General features: G+C 43.6%; 1 protein-coding gene across 1 annotated transcript in view; it reads left to right on the top strand.

The window, feature by feature from the left end:
• Positions 1-21,550, top strand: part of LOC138638116 (probable cation-transporting ATPase 13A4) — a 542,444-nt gene that overhangs the window by 466,845 nt on the left and 54,049 nt on the right. The window contains exon 27 of the mRNA XM_069727138.1: positions 12,346-12,515. Within this exon, the coding sequence (XP_069583239.1) occupies positions 12,346-12,515 (170 nt within the window). The remainder of the gene's footprint in view (positions 1-12,345; positions 12,516-21,550) is intronic.

Below are 21,550 nucleotides of genomic sequence, written 5' to 3'. Positions count from 1 at the left end.
CTTTTTTTTCCCTCCGGAGAACTCTCTGCTGGTAGGATTGGGCAGTTTCAGCAATTTGCTGTAAGACAGAAATAACTTCGGCAAAGCAGTTCTCTAACACATTCATTCCTATCAATACAGTTGGTTCACAGTTCCGCCGGTCAACATCAGCAACAATTATACCCTGTTTCTTCAATTCTACTTTACCAATCTTTATGGTCATCTCCCTGAATTCTAGTTTCGGTACCAACTTACCATTACTGGCCCATATATCTAGTTCAACATCAGAGGGCCCTTTATCAATATCTGCATCAGCCCAGTACCTCTTATAAAGGATATACAGTATAGATGAAATCTGGGAACCTGTGTCCAGCAAAGCGTTGAGGGGAATTCCGTCCAGCACGATAGGGATAATGGGTCGTCCTCCGATGTACCTGTCCTGCCAGGGTGTTGGGCCTTGAAAGTTCATTCCTGTGAAGCGGCCCGCATTCCCAGGGGATTCCCGTTTAAATCACAATCTCGTGCAAAGTGGCCTGGCTGCTGGCAACGGCAGCAAATGGGCTGTCCATCCGGTTGGTAGCGGTCGTGGGGTCGTCCTCTCCATGTCGGGTATTTCCGGGGTCTCATCCATGGAACATCCTCTCTACGGTTTGCCAACTCCATCTTGGGTCCTCTCATCTCCTGCATGGTTTTAGCCATTGAAGCAACAACATCAGTTAAAGAGTCAAGCTTTTGTTGAAGAGCCTCATTAGTACTGGGCCCCAGGGGCTTGGCAATGGCCCTGGACATAGCTGATGTCACTTGCACTACCTGTTGTTGAGGTGCCTCTGCCATGGGTTGCGCAGGATCCTGATCCCGAGGTGCCTCTGCCAGCTGGAGACGTATAGCGCTCTCCTTTAATTGGGCAAATGTCAATTCAGGGTTCTTAAAAACAAGCATACTCACATGCCCCCGGTGAGAAGGGGTGTAGAGTCCCTCAATAAATTGATCTCTTAGCAGTTTATCCGCTCCGGTGTTAAAAATGGGTTCAGCCAGTGTAAGTGATTTAAGGGTTTCCTGCAGGTTTAAGGCAAAGTCTCTCACGCCCTCATTAGCTTTTTGTTTGCAATTAAAAAATCGTACTTTAGCTTTACTGCCGGCAGTGGTTTCAAATGTAGCTTTTAATCCAGCAAATATGCGTTCAACAGTACCTTTTAGATCAGCTGCCCATGCTGTGACTTCTCGCTTAGCATGGCCACTTATTAACTGCATCATCAGGAGACTAACACGCTGAACTTCACCCACGGGGAACATGTCAAAATGGGCCAGCATCTTTTCTCTGAAATCGTCAAGGGTATTAGGCTCACCTTCATACATTGGAAGCCACGGGCCACCCGGGGTATATGGCATCAGCACCGGCATGATGGGCGCCACTCCTTGCACCGCTGCGCTACCGGACTCTCTATCGACACTCTGTCTTTCAGCTGCATTAGCATCGCCGGGTGCTGCGGCGTCTCCGTGCTGCGACATACTGTGCCCCCTTACTTAATCCGGACCCTTCCGGTCCTCTGCTTCCGTCGGGATAGTGTAGATTCGTTCCGCTGTGCAGCAGGATTAGTTTTCCCCTTACTCTGATGTCAGAGCGCTCACCTTGGTGCTGCCCACAATGACACGCCCCCTGCTGCTCCCGCCCGCCACGCGCTCTGTAATGGCGGATTCTGAAGTTTTTCAGTCAGACTGGGGCTCAGGTAATGGCGTAGCTCAATTAACAGTCTCGTGCCTAAAGGTTATGAGGTGATGGCAGCCATCTTTACTCCATTATAACCAATGGGGAAAACTCACTTTCAATAGTTTTTAATGGGAAATGGAATTTTCTTTAATAAAGTCAATTTTCAAGATTTTTCATCCAAATTTTCACAGTTTTGGGCTCCAATCACGGCACACAATACCCGGTATACTGGCTGGCCTGTTCGTGACGCCAATTGTGATGCCCAGGAGACCGGGGTACCCAGCACCGGACCAATGGGGTCTGTCTCTTGAGGGAGATGTCACGGGTGGCTTGACCTGGTGCTGTGGCCTCAGGCAATGCACAGTGTAAGGGGTATCATGAGGGAACAGGCACTTACTTGATCAGCAGCAGGTTCTCTCAGCGGTGATGATCCTGGATAGATAGCTATTGTCCAAATGAAAGTCTGAGGCACTGAAACGTTTAACCAGTTTACTTCAACATAAAGGGATTTACAACCAGTCCTGTCACCGGAGTCTGTATGGGAACTCTGAGTTACTTTGACCCTGCCGGGGTCTTCGCCTCTTATTGTACGCAATTTCTGTGTGGCCCTGCTGCTGTATGTGAACTGGCTGCCGGCCCAATCTGTCCCCTCCGGGTCCTGGTTCGACGGGCAACCCGAGTCCTTTTATCGGCTTACCCCCTCCAGGAGTACCGCTGAACTCTGTGTCTGTTGCTGCGTCCGACCCTAGTGAAGCTGATAGCACCTCACGTTTTTCCGGTTGCTGTATTATATATAATGAATACAGCCACAGATCCGGTATCCGTCTTTGCGCCTGTTCTGGGTAGTGATTAATGCTACCCGGTTCTCACAATGTCCTTTTTCTCTGTCCCTTTTCTCCTCAGGCCGGTGATTTGGGCCTGGAAACCGTCATAGGGCTGTTAGAAATTCAGCTGCATGACATCTCACTTTCAGCTCCTTAGCCCAACTGCCAGTTCTTCTCTCAGACCAGAATGGATCAAGGGGAGTCTCTGGAGCTCCCCCTTCTGGCTGGTGGTGGTAGTGCAGTCTTGCTATTTTAGTATTTGTATTTAGTGTCAGTAACTGTTTTTGTGGCAAATACCCCTAGGGGTGCCACACTAGACTAATCTCGTTAGAGATGATGCCCTACTGGTTAGTTGAAAGCGAAGCTTTCAAAGCCCTGATGGACTACGCTGTACCACGCTACGAGCTACCCAGTCAACACTTCTTTTCGAGAAAAGCCATCCCAGCCCTCCACCAGCATGTAAAAGACCGCATTGTCCATGCACTCAAGCAATCTGTGAGTAGAAAGATGCACTTGACAACAGATTCATGGACCAGTAGGCATGGCCAGGGGCGTTACGTGTCCATCTCGGCACACTGGGTTAATGTGGTGGATGCAGGGTCCACAGGGGACAGCAATATTGGGACAGTTCTGCCTAGCCCACGGTCTAGGAAACAGTTGGCTGTAGGCGTTCGCCTCCCCCTCCTCCTCCTCCTCCTTGTCCTCCAGCAGAAGTGAGAGCTCGTCCACAGACCGCAGTCGCACGACCACTCCATCCGCAGCTGCCACTGTTGCACAAGAGGTGCCCCATTATGGAACAGCTAGTGGCAAGCGTCAGCAGGCTGTATTGGCAATGAAGTGTTTGGGCGACAACAAACACACCGCGGAAGTTCTGTCTGAGTTCTTGCAGCAAGAAACTCAGTCATGGCTGGGCAGTGTACATCTTGAGGCAGGCAAGGTAGTGAGTGATAACGGAAAGAATTTTATGGCTGCCATAGCCCTTTCACAACTGAAACACATTCCTTGCCTGGCTCACACCTTAAACCTGGTGGTGCAGTGCTTCCTGAAAAGTTATCCAGGGTTACCCGACCTGCTCCTGAACGTGCGCAGACTTTGCTTGCACATCCGCCGTTCGCCCGTACACTCCAGCCGTATGCAGAACCATCAGTGATCTTTGAACCTTCCCCAGCATCACCTAATCATCGACGTTGCAACAAGGTGGAACTGCACACTGCACATGCTTCAGAGACTGTGCGAACAGAGGCGTGCTGTTATGTATTTGTGGGAGGATACACGGCAGGCAGTTGGATGGCAGACATGGAGTTGTCAGGTGTGCAGTGGTCGAAGCTACAAGACATGTGTCAAGTCCTTCAGTGTTTCGAGGAATGCACATGGCTGGTTAGTGCAGACAATGCCATAATAAGCATGAGCATCCCCCTAATGCGTCTGCTGATGCAAAGTTTGACGCACATAAAGGAGCAGGCGTCTGCAGCCGAGGACGAGGGAGCCTTGATGACAGTCAGCCATTGTCTGGTCAGGGAAGTCTACTGGACGAGGTGGCGGGCGAAGAGGAGGAGGACGAGGAGGATGATGGGGATGAGTATTTTTGGGATGAGGAAGCTTCTCAGGTGGCAATAGAAACTGGTGGTATTGCAAGGCCAGGTTCAGTGCTTTTGAGGGAGGCAAGTGACGTTGATTTGCCTGAAAGTGCTCCTCAACCCAGCACAAGCAGTGAATTGACAACTGGACCATTGGCCCACATAGCGGATTATGCCTTTCATATGCTAAAAAGGGACCCTCGCATTATCAAAATGATGACCGATGACGATTACTGGTTGGCCTGCTCCCTGGATCCACGCTATAAGGGCAAACTGCAAAATATCATGCCACATGAGAACCTTGAACAAATATTTGGAACCAAACAAGCAACTCTTGTTGACCATTTGATTCAGGCATTCCCAGCACACAGCGGCGGTGATGGTTCTCACACGAGCTGTAGTGGGCAACAGGGCAGAGGAGTTAGAGGTGCACAAATCAGAAGTGGCGTTGGACAGAGGGGTTTTCTGACCAGGTTGTGGAATGATTTCGCAATGACCGCAGACAGGTCAGGTACTGCAGCATCAATTCAAAGTGACAGGAGACAACATTTGTCCAGTATGGTTACTAACTATATTTCCTCCCCTATCGATGTTCTCCCTCACCCGTCATTCTCATTTGATTACTGGGCATCCAAAATAGACACCTGGCCTGAATTGTCCGAATATGCATTGCAGGAGCTCGCTTGCCCAGCAGCTAGTGTGCTATCAGAAAGAGTATTCAGTGCTGCTGGTTCAATACTGACCGAAAAAAGGACTCGTCTGGCTACCCAAACTGTTGATGATCTAACCTTCATTAAAATGAACCACTCATGGATTTCTAATTATTTTGCCCCATCTTTCCCGGCTGACACCTAGCTTTCCTGTAAAAAGGTCTTGCATTTGGACTGGTCTTACTGACTGTTCCAATCTCTTAATTTGCAGCTGCTGTATGTCCAGCATACGAAATGTTTACACCTCCCTAAATGAGCTGACTCCCCCCATGGGGCCGTGGTCTCGCCACTTGGAGCAAGCACCCGTGAGAGTGCAGGTTGTCTGAAGAGGTTGGTGTGCCCACTTTTGTTCGATGACACTGGCACTGGGTCCCTCATAGTACAATGAATAGTGTCTCTGGCGGTGGTGGCGTGCACCCAACGTCAGACACACCGTTGTAACATGTGGGGCCCTGGGCCAGTACCTCCAGGCACGAGAGAGTGTCCCCCCCAGCTCAAACTGTGCTCTACCACTTGCAAAATTATCTCTCACTGCTCCACCGCTGTTTAGTCTATGCAGTGAAATCCTTCAATGCCTGGCACTGACAATACCAATTTGTTGACATGCATGATGCTATTTAAAATATTCAGTGGCCCTGTCCTACATTTACACCAGTAAATACTTTGCGCCAAATAACAATGTCTGAAAGTCAGCAGAGGAGCCCACCCCTGTACCTAAGTATGCCACCTTTTTTTTTGTTTTGTTTTTTTGCGAGACATTAACATCTAGGTATTATTTTGGAGTACTAACTGTGTCAGACACTCCTTAATATTGTCCTCCGCTGACCACACCAATGCTGCCTGTGTACCCCTGCAAGATAATTGAAACTGCATTGAGCCTATTTTTTTATTTTAGGCCTACTAAGTCTGTCTGCGGTCCCTCCTTCCAATAGTCCTCCGCTGACCACACCAATGCTGCCTGTGTACCCCTGGAACCTATTTAAAAGTGCATAGAGCCAACTTTTTTTTATTTTATAAATATATATATAATTTGGCCTGCACTCTAAATTTAGATCGGGGTGCTGGTGAGACAGACCGTAGGTCTAGTATCAGTATTATTGAAATCCACCGCACTCCCTGTGTGGAATATCTTAGAAACAAAAGGATTTTTTGAAACTTGCTAATTTATTCAAGTGAAAAACAGAAATCAATCAAATGTGACAGATCAAATAGTAGGTACAAGCGACTCAATCTGATGTGACGTTTTGACCCTCCCGGGTCTTACTCTAAAGTCGCACTTAATCCAGGATTTATGAGTGGCTCTTATGGTAAAGAGGATGTTGTCCCTGTAGTGTCAGGGGGCAGGTACAGTCCCTTTGATACCAAGTATGGCCTAATAGTTGATTTTTCTCTTAGTGTGACCTTGTTGAGGAATAGCAGTGGTGCATCAGCGTCTTGTTGCTGTTTGCATATGCGATTTATATAGAGAGTTGGTATGTCACTGGAGACAACCTTTTTTGCAGGTGCCAGCGTATCAGCCTTAAATTGCTGGTAAGTTGTATGTGGTTTAATGGATTTGCCAGTTCTGGATAAAGCCTTAGAGGGGTAAAGTAGAGGGGTAACAGCGGCGCATCTGCGTCTTGCTGGTGGACATGTAGGCTTAATACCCTAAGTGGATGGGGGATAGCACTCCTGCGTCCTGAGGGAAGGCATGCCTCTCTTAAACCTGCATCGAGCCAACTTTGTGGTGTAAGGCCTACTAGCAGTGTCTGTCTGCGCCACTCAATACAGCTGTCCTCTTAAAAAAAATGACCTGCAATTGTCAGGTTTTCAGCCTATCGGAATTTTAAAACTACAGTGGGGCTACTAGTTTGGTAGTGGCCTACTAACAGTGTCTGCCGCTCCAAGGTGTTCTCCAGGTTGCCTTTCCTGAGCTTCTATCTTCAGGCTCTTGTTAAATAGTTGTTAAATGGAACAAATGCAGTGGGGCTACTAGTTTGGTTGGGGCCTACTAACAGTGTCTGCCGCTCCAAGGTGTTCTCCTGGTTGCCTTTCCTGAGCTTCTATCTTCAGGCTCTTGTTAAATAGTTGTTAAATGGAACAAATGCAGTGGGGCTACTAGTTGGGTTGGGGCCTACTAACGGTGTCTGCCACTCCAAGGTGTTCTCCTGGTTTCCTGTCCTGAGCTTCGATATTCAGGCTCTCATTAAGTAGTTGTTAATATAACACTGCATTTGGCCTACTAGTTGCGTTAGGGCCTACTAATGAAGTCTACCGCTCCTTGCTGTTCTCCTGGTTTCCTGTCCTGAGCTTCGATCTTCAGGCTCTCATTAAGTAGTTGTTAAGATAACACTGCTGTTGGCCTACTAGTTTGGTTGGGGCCTACTAACGGTGTCTGCCGCTTCTTGCTGTTCTCCTGGTTTCCTGTCCTGAGCTTCGATCTTCAGGCTCTCATTAAGTAATTTTTAATATAACACTGGATTTGGCCTACCAGTTTGGTTGGGGCCTACTAACGGTGTCTGCCGCTCCTTGCTGTTCTCCTCCACTGAACAAAGCAGTGCCGCCGGTTTACTACTGTTACCAATTTTGAACTGCATTTAGCCTACTTACTGATTTGGGCCTACTCACTTTGTCAGCCTCTCATTACAGTTGTCCTCCACTGAACAAAGCAATGCCACCTGGTTAGTCCTGTTACCAATTTTGAACTGCATTTAGCCCACTTTATTATTTGTCCATTGCCCAGCCTGTGCTAGATGACTCTGCTGGTACATTGACCCAGACCGCTACATTCCCCTTACACGCTACACAGCCAGATTCTGACCCTGCTGAAAGTGAGGTTCCCCTTCCCGCATACTATACTACCTTACACGGGGACAAAGAGGAAGGTGCAGATGAAAGTGCAGGTTCCTTCATCAGGTGGGGGGAATACTCGTTGGCGACGTCACTGGCACAGGGCCCCTCATAGTACGCAAAAGTGTCGCTGCCGGTGGGAGGCGCCCCCGCCGTGCAAACACACCGCCGTACTTTGAGGGGCCCTGTGCCAGTGCCAATGTGAACGACTGGGCCACCTCTGCTTGCTCAGGATCACAGCACTTGCAAAGTTGAAATACTTACCTCTCCCTGCTCCACTGCCGTGACGTGGCCCACGTTTCCTGGGCCCACTAAATACTTTAACCAGCCATACTCCCCACAACTTTAGCCAAATGATCCCCAATGTCCATTGCCTAACTATTATTATAAGGTAAATTAAGATTGACAAGCTTCAGTACCAAGAATGGATGTTTTTGCCATAAAAATGGGCACTGTAGGTCTTTTCCTGGCCTCCACTCACTGCCGACTATGCTTCCCCATTGACTTGCATTGGGTTTCGTGTTTCGGTCGATCCCCGACTTTTCGCGATAATTGGCCGATTTCACTAGACTCGACTTTTGAGATAGTCGGGTTTCGCGAAACCCGACTCGGCCCTAAAAAAGTTAAAGTCGCTCAACCCTAATATATATGTGTGTGTGTGTCACCGACATCTATATATCTATGTATTCTACGTATATATAACTATTCTATCTATTCTATTCTAACCTGTCAGTGTGATTTTACGCGCACATGAATTGCTGGCTTTTCTTCTGTCTGTCTATCTCTCTAATATATACTGTATGTGTGTGCTTTGACAAATATTTTAATTGAAAAAAATATGAAAATTAATTGCTGAACGTAAAAGCTCATCTTAAAATTGCATTGCCGTCAGATAGCAATCGCACTGCACTCAGATGTAAATTGTACTCGCATGACACTCACATTACACTTGTGCAACTTTCGGCAGGGAGACTTGGACCAATTCTCCATATGGTAAGTGTGACGCCAGCCTTAGGAAGTTAATTCACATCCTAGTGCAGGAAGGGTTAGAGGGAACCTGTCGCCAGGTTTATCTCATATGAAATGAGATCTTTCAGCCCTGATAGACAGCATCCCATATATGCCATATACAGTATGTGCTCCCAATCCAGCCTGCAATACAAGGAAAACACCTTTTATTATACTCACGTATGAGGTGGTCTTTTTGGTCCAGTGCAACACTTCTTGTGATTCCATCCTTCTTCTTGCTTCATGTGGATAATGCGTCATTTGTCATCCACACAGTGTCTGTGACATCTCGGTCCTTCTACGTGTATTTCTCTGCCCTGTATTGCACATGTGCTGGGGTTCTTTGACCTTTCCCAGCATATGTGCTCCGCAGAACTTTGTTCTGCCATCGACAGGGCAGAGAAGTACACCTGGGCAGGAGAGCGATGTCGGGGGACAAAGGTCTCTAATTTCACACATTTGTGGCAGAAGGATGTACATAATAGGTCTCTTGATCACCATTTGTTGATTTTGTGCAGCCCCTTTTCCCATTTCTTTGGAGAGATAGCAACTAGTGATGAGTGAGCATGCTTGGATAAGGTGTTATTAGAGTATCTTCGGCGTGCTCAAACACTAAGTTTGCTGTGGCTGCATGCCTTGTGGCTGTTCGAATGTCGCAACACATGCAGGGATTGCCTGTTTGATAGGAAATCCTTGCATGTGTTATAGCTGTTGAACATAAGACATGCAGCCACAGCGAATTGAACATAGTATTCCACCACTCCAAAGATACTCTATTAGCATACTAGCTGTGCTCGGATAACACCTTATCCGCGCACGCTCTCTCATTACTAATAGCAACACATCATGATGTTAAAAGCTTATAACAGTCATGAAAATAACTTAGTGCTGCGGGATTGGATATATACAGTGGCCTTCACGTTTAATCACACCCCCTTGGTTTTTTTAAGCTATTTTATTACATTACAAACTGTGTTTAAATATTTTTGTAACCCAATTTGTGTGCATCAGCACTAAATAGTCTAAGTTAATGAAGTGAAGTGAGAAAAAATAGACATAAATGAAATTGATGGGATCAAATAACTAAAAATTAGTATGTGCGTATGTATTCACCCCTTTTGTGATGAAACCCTTAAAAATTTCTGGTGCAATCAATTACCTTCATAAGTTACATACTTAGTGAAAGGAAGGGTTTGAGCCGCTGCTGTATCTTAAAAGTGTTGTCCACTAGAGATGAGCGAATCCGAACAGTTAAATTCGGTGTCCATACCAAACACATGCTGATCAGGCATGGACACCAAACAAGAACTTCAACAGTAAATCTGTATTACTGTTCGGCCCCCTGAACACCGGGTGTTTGTCGTGCTGTCATGTGCATGACAGTGTGGCAAACACTGCTTCTGATCAACGATAAAATCATCACTGCCGGTCAGACAGCCGCAGTTCCCAAGCTGTGATCTGCGGTAAAAAATTAACTTCCAGTCACTGGTGTCTGCTGATGGGACTACTGCTCCCATCAGCTTACTCCTGGTGCCACTAATGCCAGCAATAGCAGGTGGCAGCTGATGGGGGTATTCATCAGCCAGTGCCCGCGCTGTAAATAAATAATTGCCAAAACAATACAGTGTGGGTTCCTCTGTATTTTTAATAATCAGCCAGGCAAAACTCGAAGCTGGAGCTACAACTCACAGCAGTCAGCTTCAGCAAGGCTGGTTATCAAAAATAGAGGGGTCTCCACTCTGATTTTTTTTAGTTATTTAAATCAATAATTTAAAAAAACAGCGTGAGTACCCCCCATTTTTGATAACCAGCCAAGCTAAAACAGACAGCTATGGGTTGATATTCTCAGACTATTGCTCCACCAGCCTAAAAATAGCAACCTGCTGCAGCCCAAGAAAGGCGCATCTATTAGATGCACCATTTCTGGTGCTTTGCCTGGCTCTTCCCACTTCCGTTTTAGCGATGGCAAGTTAGGTTCATATTTGTGGGGTTGATGTCACCTTTGATTTGTCTGCTGACACCAAGCCCACAGATTATTAATGGAGAGGCATCTATAAGACACTTATCCATTACTAATCCTGTAGTTGTATGGTAAATAAAGAGTCAGAATAAAATCCTTTATTTGAAATAAAACAAAACACACTTTTACTTTTTTATTTAAAAATAATAAACACAGTTATACTCACCTATTACCCATTCCATTGAATCCCCATTCTCCTGTAATAAAACAAAAACAACAATATCCCTCACCTGTCCATCGTTCTGTCAAATGCCGTAATCTATGTCAGGAGGATAAACAGTTTTTAGCCTGGACGGTCGCATCTTAGCTAGCTGAGAACCACTGGGAAATGAGTTTCTGCATGCGCAGAATCAGTGACCATTGAGTCTAAGGCTGCATTTCCAGCCAAGCCAGTAAACTGCAGTGGCCTCAGGTAGATCACCGCTAGCACAGAGATAAAAAGTCTCATGGTGCAGAGGTTATTTCGCCGCAGTTCAAATTTACCACAGTGAAAATCTTTTTTTTTTTTTTAGTACAGAAGGTGAGGGCTTTGGTTAAATAAGGTTTTAATTGAGTATAACTGTGTTTGCTATTTTTAAATAAAAATGGAAAATTGTGTTTTGTTTTATTTCAAATAAAGGACTTTATACTTGCTGTGTATTTATTTACAACACAACTATAGGATTAGTAATGGATAGGTGTCTTATAGACACCTCTCGATTACTAATCTGTGGGCTTGATATCACCGGACAATATAAAGATGACATTAACCTCACAAATATGAACCCCACTTGCCATCAGAACAGAGCAAGTAGGAAGAGCTGGTCAAAGCGTCAGAATTGGTGCATCTAATAGATATTCTTAGGCTGGGGGGACCAATATCCATGGCCCTTTACCAGCCTAAGAATACAAGCCCCCAGCTGTCAAAAATGAAGGGGACTCCACGCTGTTTTTATCTAAATTATTTATCTCTCTGATCACAGCTATGCGTTCACGCTGTCTTTTGACAGCGTGGGAGCTGTGGCTGTGTGACCGGCGTTGATGATTTTATCGCTGATCAGAAGTGGTGTTTGCTGCACTATCAAGCACATGACAGCTTGGCAAATACTAGATAATCTTTTAATAATAATCTTTATTTTTATATAGCGCTAACATATTCTGCAGCGCTTTACTGTTTGCACACATTATCATCGCTGGGGCTCACAATCTAAATTCCCTATCAGTATGTCTTTGGAAGCACTTCTTTCCTAATGTTTGTCCCTGTTAAAATTAAAGCACCTATACTCCAGTATGTTATATCATTTGAGCCCTGTGTTCAGTCGGCGCTGGCATCACTGTCTTCTCTATCAGATGTATTTTACGTTAACAGGAAGTCAGGGCTGCAGCTACTCTTTGACTTCTCTTTGAGGATCGTTTTTTCTGAAGGTGGGGACAGTGATGCCAGCGTTTGTCTACAGGACTTACATGATTCGACAACCTACATGAGCCTCAGGAACTCAAGTGCAGACATCAATGGAAGGGTGTCGGCACCAGAGGTGAGTATTGATGTTTTCATTTTAAATGGACCAAACATCAGGAATGAGAAGGGGCTGTCCAAGTAGTGGACAACCCCTTTTTTACTGGGAGTAATGCAGAAAACAGCCTTAAACTAGATTAATAAAGTCACTTGACAACACAGAAGTATCATAATTGCTGTTTTTCTCATCCACAGTGCATGCCTTCCATTCAACCATAGCACAGTGAATGTTACTGTGAGAGGACATAGACATGCAGAGAACTTCTTAACAACAACAATGTTCCCTATAACTGGTTTTCATCTAATTATTGAAGAAATTGTGTTTGCCAAAGGAAAGCCATTCCGGCAGCCTCTGTATACTAATTGTAAGTTGAAATATATACCAAATATATATATATCTTTAAGGGGAACTTGTCAACATAAAAATTCAGCGATTTCTCTCTCTCTCTCTCTCTCTGTATGTATGTATATATATATATATATATATATATATATATATATATATACTAGATGGTGGCCTGATTCTAATGCATCGGGTATTCTAGAATATGCATGTCCACGTAGCATATTGCACAGCCCACGTAGTATATTGCCCAGCCACGTAGTATATTGCCCAGCCATGTAGTATATTGCCCAGCCACATAGTAGATTGCCCAGTCATGTACTATATTGCCCAGTCACGTACTATTTTGCCCAGCCACATAGTATATTGCCCAGCCACGTAGTATATTGCCCAGTAACGTAGTATATTGCCCAGCTACGTAGTATATTGCCCAGCCACATAGTATATTGCCCAGCCACATAGTATATTGCCTGTTATGATTAGGTGGCCTTGGAGCAGCATGAAAACCTTCACTGGAGTAAGTGGTAACTATACTGACCGCAAACCCTGATCTTATCACCGCAACTAGAAGTAGCCGTGGGGTGTGCCTAACAAAACCTAGACACCTCGACACAGCCGGAGGACTAAATACCCCTAAAGATGGAAATAGGAAAACTATCTTGCCTCAGAGTAGACCCCCAAAGAATAGGCAGCCCCCCACAAATAATGACTGTGAGTTGGAGAGGAAAAGACACACACAGGCAGAAAACAGGCTTAGCAAAGGAGGCCAATTCTAGCTAAATAGAAAAGGACAGGACAGGATACTAAGTAGTCAGCATAAAAATACTACAAAAATATCCACAGCAGAAAATACAAAACTCCACCACCTAACTAAAGATGTGGAGAGTATATCTGCAACTCCAGAGAATCCAACCAGACTGAGAAAAACAACTGACACAGTCTAAGCTGGACAAATAGAAACAAAAGATCAGCACCGAAAATAAGCACACAGCATATGTGCTCCAGAAAAAGAAACAGACACTTATCTTTGCTGAACTGGCAGTTAAGCAGGAGAGGCCAGGCAGAGATCCAATACTTACAAGGAAACAGAACCAAACCAAAGAATGGTAGCCGTGCGGCACTAGAACCACAACTCTTCACAGGTGTATGAAAAAGCGGCGGCAGCGGCGGCTGCAACACTGTCCAGAAAAAACAGCTCGGGGTGGTGCTCACAGAACAATCCACAGAGGACCCAAGGCTTCACTGACAGTATATCAGAAAAGAAAGTATGGCACTCACCCCTGGAGATGCTGTGATGAAGTCCTTTATTTGCTACAAACAGCAATCAGGTACATATGGAGAGGCGGCAGGACGTGAACAGGAGAGGGTGCGGGGAACCGGTAAGGACTACGGCCGTTTCGCGCAAGGCGCTTCAACGGGTCCAGGTGCAAAATACACATGCCACTTCCTTTTAAGGGAATGGACAACCACGTGAGCAGAACATACAATTGTGTGAAGAGTTAAAAAATGTTCAATTTGCATATAGAAATGCGTACAAAGGCATAATGTCGGTAATTTAACAATATCTATAGGCTGTACATGTATTACTATCAGAAAAAATCATTTTATAAAAAAAAAAAAAAAAAATCATTTTATAAAAAAACCGCCATATCAAGTTTATCATTGAGCCCAATGGGGCCTTGGGCATTAGTATCCAGGATCCACCTGGCTTCATGTTGTAGCAAAACCTTATTGCAATCTCCACCTTGGTGGGGGGTTTTTACAATTTCCAGGCCGGCGAAACGCAGGACATCCGGATTAGCCCCATGTTTGTTTTTCACATGTTCAATTAATCGCAGGGAACCTTTTCCAGTTACAATTGATCTATGGTGTTCCCGGAATCTAGTGATTAAAGGGCGGATAGTTTTCCTGATATAAAAGAAAAGACATGGACAAAAAATGATGTAGACCACGTATTTGCTCCGACAATAAATAAAATCACGAACGGTGTGTGTTATGGAACCTATGCGCAACGGATTTGATGTTAGATGAAGGTGACAATAATTACAGTTACCGCATTTATGGTTTCCTTTGGGTCAGGACAATTCTAACCAATTTTGACTTTCAGATAGCAGTCTATTGTGGACCAGGATATCTCCGATATTTCTGGTGCGTTTGTACGCAAATTGTGGTTTTAACGACGTGAGTTTAGACAGATCCCTGTCTTTTTGTAACACATGCCAGTTTTTTCTGATCGCAGAATAAATTGCATTATCCATCTCGCTATGCGTAAACGCGAAAGTGAATCTTAGTTCTTTTTGTGATGATCCTTTAATTTTTTTGCGAGTCTTTAGGAGTGCACCTTGCGACAATTTATTAACCCTGTGTTCCGCTTCCGTTAAAATGGTGAGAGGATACTCTCTTTTCAGGAAACATTGACAACTGGAAAGGGCTAATGAATCCAGCACACTTAAATATCCCAGTCAGAACAGCAATTAGCAGATACATCTGGCCAGGACTGTGACTCAGAGACAACTGCATTCCCACCTACAACCACTGGAGGGAACCCAAGAGCAGAATTCACAACAATTGCCCAGTCACGTAGTATATTGCCCAGTCACGTAGTATATTGCCTAGTCATGTACTATATTGCCCAGTCACGTAGTATATTGCCCAGCCACGTAGTATATTGCCCAGCCACACAGTATATTGCCCAGCCACGTAGTATATTGCCCAGCCACATTGTATATTGCCCAGCTACGTAGTGGATTGCCCAGCCACGTAGTATACAGCACAGAGCCACGTAGTATACAGCACAGACACGTAGTATACTGCCGTATATTGCACAGCCCACATAGTATATTGCCCAGCGCGCGTAGTATATTGCACAGCCCGAGAAGTATATTACCCAGCCTGCGTAGTATATTGCACAGCCCATGTAGTATATAGCAATGTGGGCATCATATCCGTGTTGAAAAAAAATAATTAAAATAAAAAATAGTTATATACTCACCTTCCGTTGGCCCCTGGATCCAGGAAGTGTTTACCAACGCTCCTCGCGCGATTCCGTCTCAAGAGTGCATTGCGGTCTCGCGAGATGATGACGTAGCAGTCTCACGAGACCGATATGTCATCATCTCGCGAGATCGCAATGCATGGACCGGTCACCGGAGCGTCGCGAAGAGCGGGAAAGGCGCCGGAAGGGTAGTATATGATGATTTTTTGTTTTTTTCATTATTTTTAACATTAGATTAGATCTTTTTACTATTGATGCTGCCTAGGCAGCATCAATAGTAAAAAAGTTGGTCACACAGGGTTAATAGCAGCGTTAATGGAGTGTGTTACACCGCGGCATAAGGCGGTCCATTAGCGCTGCCATTAACCCTGTGTGAGCGCTGACTGGAGGGGAGTATGGAGCAGGCACTGACTGCGGGGAGGAAGGAGCGTCCATGTTGCTGCCAGACTGAGCCCATCTTTGATTGGTCATGGCAATGGTCGTGGGCATTTTGCCACGACCAATCAGCGACTTGGATTTCCATGACAGACAGAGGCCGCGACCAATGAATATCCGTGACTGACAGACAGAAAGGCAGACAGACGGAAGTGACCCATAGACAATTATATAGTGCCCTGTCAGGATGATAAGTGGGATTTCTTGCCTTATAAATAGGGTTGGGACCATCAGTTGTGTTGTGCAGAAGTCTGGTGGATACACAGCTGATAGTCCTACTGAATAGACTGTTAGAATTTGTATTATGGCAAGAAAAAAGAAGCTAAGTAAAGAAAAACGGGTGGCCATCATTACTTTAAGAAATGAAGGTCAGTGTTAGGGGTCAAGTTCCCACCTCTGCACAGGGGGAATCTCGAACCATCTCCACTGCAGTCTCCCATTCTTCTCCAGCCGCAGTGGAGCCTGCTCAGTGGAGACGTCGGCCCCAACATCTAGCTCAGCCTGATACTGTGTGGATGGTTTCTGCTGCCTTTCCAGGCTCAGCCATTGTAGCCAGTACTGGTCAGCGGCGAGCAGACGTCTCTGGGACAAAGTCCTGCTTTTTCCCTTCTGAGCATGCCCAAGGTAAGACCTCTCATTAGAGGTCAGGGGTCACATGCTCAGGTACTGCTGCAGCTCCCATTGGTCCTCTAGGAAGGTCCTGAAGTTGCTCTGGTATATTAGCAGCTTCCATTGGTCCTCTAGGAAGGTCCTGAAGCTGCTGCAGCTGCAGCTATAAAGGGTTTGCATGGCCGCACGGCCATGCGCTAGTATCACTTTATGTTATGAGCTTGCTATTTGTGGTCATGCCTGTATGTGGATAGGGTTTGGCTGAAATAAGCCCCTACAATACCGGCACCTCCGGTGAGGAGTTTGTATGTATGTATTCAGGGCTGGCTAATAGCCACTAGAATTCCGGTTCCACCAGAGAGGAGTGTTTGTGTGCTTCTCTCTGTGCGTGACCACTACCTGCCATCAGCTCAGCAGTTAGCTGTGTTCCTTTGTGACGCTAACAGGGCACAGCGTGTTCTCTTAAGTGCGACTTATACCGCTATATAGTGCCATCATCTTCTAGCAGCAGGTTCTCTCCTGTACAGTAGACCCTGGGCTGCGAATGCATCTATATTAACTCGGTGCATTCCGCCAGTCCTTACAGTCAGTCTGAAAAATTGGGAAAACTTTGAAAGTGTCCCCAAGTGCAGTGGCAAAAGCCATCAAGCACTACAAAGAAACTGGCTCACATGAGGACTGCCCCAGGAAAGCAAGACCAAGAGTCACCTCTGCTTCTGAGAATGTTTATCCAAGTCACCAGCCTCAGAAATCGCAGGTTAACAGTAGCTCAGATTAGAGTCCAGGTTCTCTAGTTATAGCTCTCCTTGCTTGGGATGTCAGTTTTGAAGGCTGACCATGTCACTGTAGGTTTGCATTTGTGCCATACTCCTTCCATTTTTGCATGATGGATTGAATAGCGCTCCATGAGATGTTCACACCTAGGAACATTTTTTATAAACTGACCCTGCTTTACTCTACTTCACAACTTGAACCCTGACCTGTTTGTTGTGTTCCTTGACTTTTATGATGCTGCTTAATCCCCAATGTTCTTAAACAATCTCTGAGGCATTTGCAGAACAGCTGTAGTTTTACTGAGGATAAATTACAAACAGGTGAATTCAATTTACTAATCATGTGACTTCTGGAGGCAATTGGCCACTCAGAATTTTTTTAGAGGTATCAGACTTAGAGAGTCTGAAGACAAATGTACATCACAATTTTTAGATTTCTATTTCTATTTTTAAAATATTTAGAAAACTATGTATCATTTTTTTACACTTTACAAATACTTGCTACTATGTGTTGGCATATTACATAAAATCTCAATAAAAAATACATTTATTTTTTATTGATAGTGAAGTTAATTTCAGTTAAAACAAAATTTTGGGAAAAGGCAAGAATACCGACAAAATCTTTACCCAACTGTGTAAAAAGCTAGTGAATTTGCATCAAGTTCGAATGGAGACTGCAGAAAAAGGAAAGAAAACACAAGATGTATTTGAGCGTCGTAGAGAAGAATTCTCAAGCATCTTGGATAATCTATTTGACATTGCACACACTGATGCAAGTTCAGTTAGTAAAAATGGAAGACAACAAGCTCTTTTTGCAGCATTGGAGAGAGCCAAGCCAGCCTGGTAACTTCGCTAGAGTGGATAGAAAACTTGATGAAAAGGAGGAATGCAAGAGACAAGGGCAACTGAAAAGAAAAATCGGTGGATAAAATATTTCTCTATAGCATCAACTTCTTCGGCAGAATATAATATTACAAAATTATCTGACGATTCATCTTACAGTTCAGCTGATAATATTGAAAGTTCACAAGAGCAGTTGTCAACTTCTACGAAGAGCTCACAATCTAAGACTCTTGCGATACAAGAAAAGATTTTGTTACTCTGAAATTAGTAACAGTAGCAGCTTTAGATCGGTGTCAGTTAAGTATAAGTATTTTTATTCTTCAAGCTACAATCGAGGCACTTGGACATAATGTTGAAGATTTTCCTGTAAGCAAGTCATCCATCCAATGAATCCGCACAGAAAAACAAAAGGAGCACACAGCAGCAATAAACATTGATTTTCAAAATAAGGTACCAGAAGTTGTTACTGTTCATTGGGATAGAAAAAGGTTACCAGCTCTGAATGTCTGAAATTTCAAAGAAGAACGTCTTCCTATAGTAATTTAATTTAGTTTGGAAATAAAGAACAACTTATTTGTGTGCCAATATTGATTTGATTCTAGTGGCAAAGAGCAGGCACAAGCTGCTTGGAATGTGATCACCAATTGGAACTTCAAAGATAAAGTGCAGATCCTCCGTAGTGATACTACAGCCACAAATACAGATAGTAGCAACAGTGTTTGTATGCTTTTACATAAAAAATGTAATAGGTATTTGCTACTTTTCATCTGCCACCATCACGTCTATGAGCTTCTATTGAAAAGTGTGTTTGACATCAAAATTCATCAAGTTACGACAGGCCTAGAGATTCAAATTTTCAAAAAGTTAAAAGAAACTTGGAAAACATTGATGCCAATTAGATAGAAAGCTGAAAAAAAAACGTGGAAATGCATTTAAACTATTCTGAGATCGACTCACTGCTAGAGTTCTATTGAGCCAAACTAAAAGAAAATATAGCAATCAACGCCTTACAAGAGTTAGTAGAACTCTCCACTATATTCTTAGGTGGAGACATTGAGAGACATAACCTGAAAATAAGACCTCCAGGTGCCATGCACCAAGCTCATTGATTGATGAGAGTACTTTACTCTCTGAAGATATCGCTACTCAGCTCTCAGTTCAGACTGGCCCAGAAAGACAAGGCAGCCCTGCTAAATGTGAGCTTATTACATGCCCCTTCCTGTCAGATCATGCCGTCGGTCTCCGAGTGCCCAGCTGACTCCCAACACCATGATTAAGAAAGGTACTTATAACCCATACTACAACACTGCAGTTATGGCCCCTGACGAAGCCAGTTTAGCTCTACATATTTTTTTTGTTTTTGTTTTTTTTTTGTTTACTTTTTGCTACACGCTGATTGTTGCACTTGTACTGTTCGGGTCAATATGACCCGATAGCATTTTACACTGTTCTACAGGTCTCTGATTATTTCTGACCGCAAAAGTTATGTTTTTTTATGTGTACTTCATCTCAAAATGGTGGTGGTTTCACTGTTCTTCCGAGGAAGGTGCCCATTCAGATAATATATATCAAGTAAGCCTGCAAAATACGGCATCAAGATCTGGACTCTTTGCGACAGCAAAAGTTCATATGCTCTAAACGTTCAAGTGTATACAGGAAAAACCCCTGGTGAAAGAACTGAAAAAAATCAGGGTTTGCGTGTTGTTCTCGATTTGACTCATGGACTAAAAGGACACAATGTCACATGTGACAACTTTTTTACATCCTATCAACTAGGCCAGATGTTGAAGAAAAAACAACTTACCATGCTGGGTACTATAAGAAAAAACAAATCTGAACTACCGCAAGGTATCCTTAGCAAGAGAGAGGTGTACAGTTCTACTTTTTTTTCTGGAAATACAACTGTTGTTTCTTATGTTCCAAAAAAAACCAGGCAGGTAATTCTAATGAGCACAATGCACCATGACAATGCCATAAGTGATAGAGAAGACAGAATGCCTGACATTATTTTGGATTGTAATGCCACAAAGGGAACAGTTGATACTTTAGACCAAGTAATATCAACATATACATGCAAAAGCAAAACCAATCGGTGGCCAATGATTTTATTTTATAACATACTGGACGTTTCTGCATACAATGCATTTGTCTTATGGAGAGAAATCGACCCCGATTGGAACCGGAATAAGCTGCATAAAAGAAGATTATTTCTTGAGGAATTGGGCAAATCCCTGGTTAGGCCACATATTGAGAGCAGAAAAGTGACCCCCAGAAGTGAAGAAGCAACAGCCATTGTAAAAAGTGTCCAGCATGCTCAAGAAAGAGACCCCACATCCACGGCCTCCAGCAGCACGGCTACCAGCAGCACAGCTACCAGCAAAAAAAGGAAGAGATGTAGCTTCTGTCCATCTTCCGGTGACAATAAGACTAATCTGACATGTGCTGGATGTTCAAAATATCTGTGTAAAGGACATGTGTCTTATTATTGTGTTCAGTGTAAAAACGCATGAACATGTTCAGTTTTTCTTTTTTCTTTCTGAAAAGGTTGAAGCTTTTATGATTTTTCATTTGTTGATTTATAAATATTGTTTTCAAAAAGTTAAATTTCATGTAAAGCTTCTTTGTTATTTGTGTGCAGAATGCCAACAATCAAAGATAATTGTAAAAAGCCTGTGTAACCTTTTTATGAAAAAAAAATAAATTATTAAGTTTGAATTTAAATTTTTCATTTGTTTATGATCAACCATGTTCACATACAGTATAATAATGAAAACATATCCAAATAAAAGACTTAGAGTAGCTAAAAATCAAGAATTAATAGGTCAGGTCATATTGACCCGGGAACAGTGCAAGTGTATAGCAAATGCGAACAGAACAGCAGGGTTAACAAAAAAGTGTGAAACAACTGAAAATATGTCTTATATTCTAGGTTCTTGAAACCTTGAATGATTTTATATAAATATAGGGCAAAGGTTTGTTCTCTCATTTTAAGAATAATGATAGTTTACTCCAAAAGGATCATTCTTAATGGGAAACAAATGCCTCATTTTTCGAACCCAAAAATATAGTATTGTCCCGTAAAGCAGTGAATGATACAGTTGAAAGGGCTATAAAGTTGATGCAATCTTTCCATGGTCTAATTACTACTACAGAAGAGGTTTAAAAGCAATTTTTAATTATGTTGTGTTCAAGAACACAGAAACTTGTACCCTGACTGCAAGATAGAAACTTTTAAAATAAAATACCCCAATTATTATGAGCATATTAAGATATTATCTTTTTAAAGTATTTAATACTTTATTTAATGTAAAATAATACATAATGGACGATTTCAATACATTTTTTTCCCTTAACTACACGAAATGTAAAATCATAGCTTAGTGACTTAACACTAATTTTTAT

This window comes from Ranitomeya imitator, chromosome 5, assembly GCF_032444005.1.
Source record: "Ranitomeya imitator isolate aRanImi1 chromosome 5, aRanImi1.pri, whole genome shotgun sequence".
Classification (NCBI taxonomy): domain Eukaryota; kingdom Metazoa; phylum Chordata; class Amphibia; order Anura; family Dendrobatidae; genus Ranitomeya; species Ranitomeya imitator.
The sequence above is the reverse complement of the archived record's forward strand: the minus strand, read 5'-3'. Positions and strand labels throughout refer to the sequence as shown.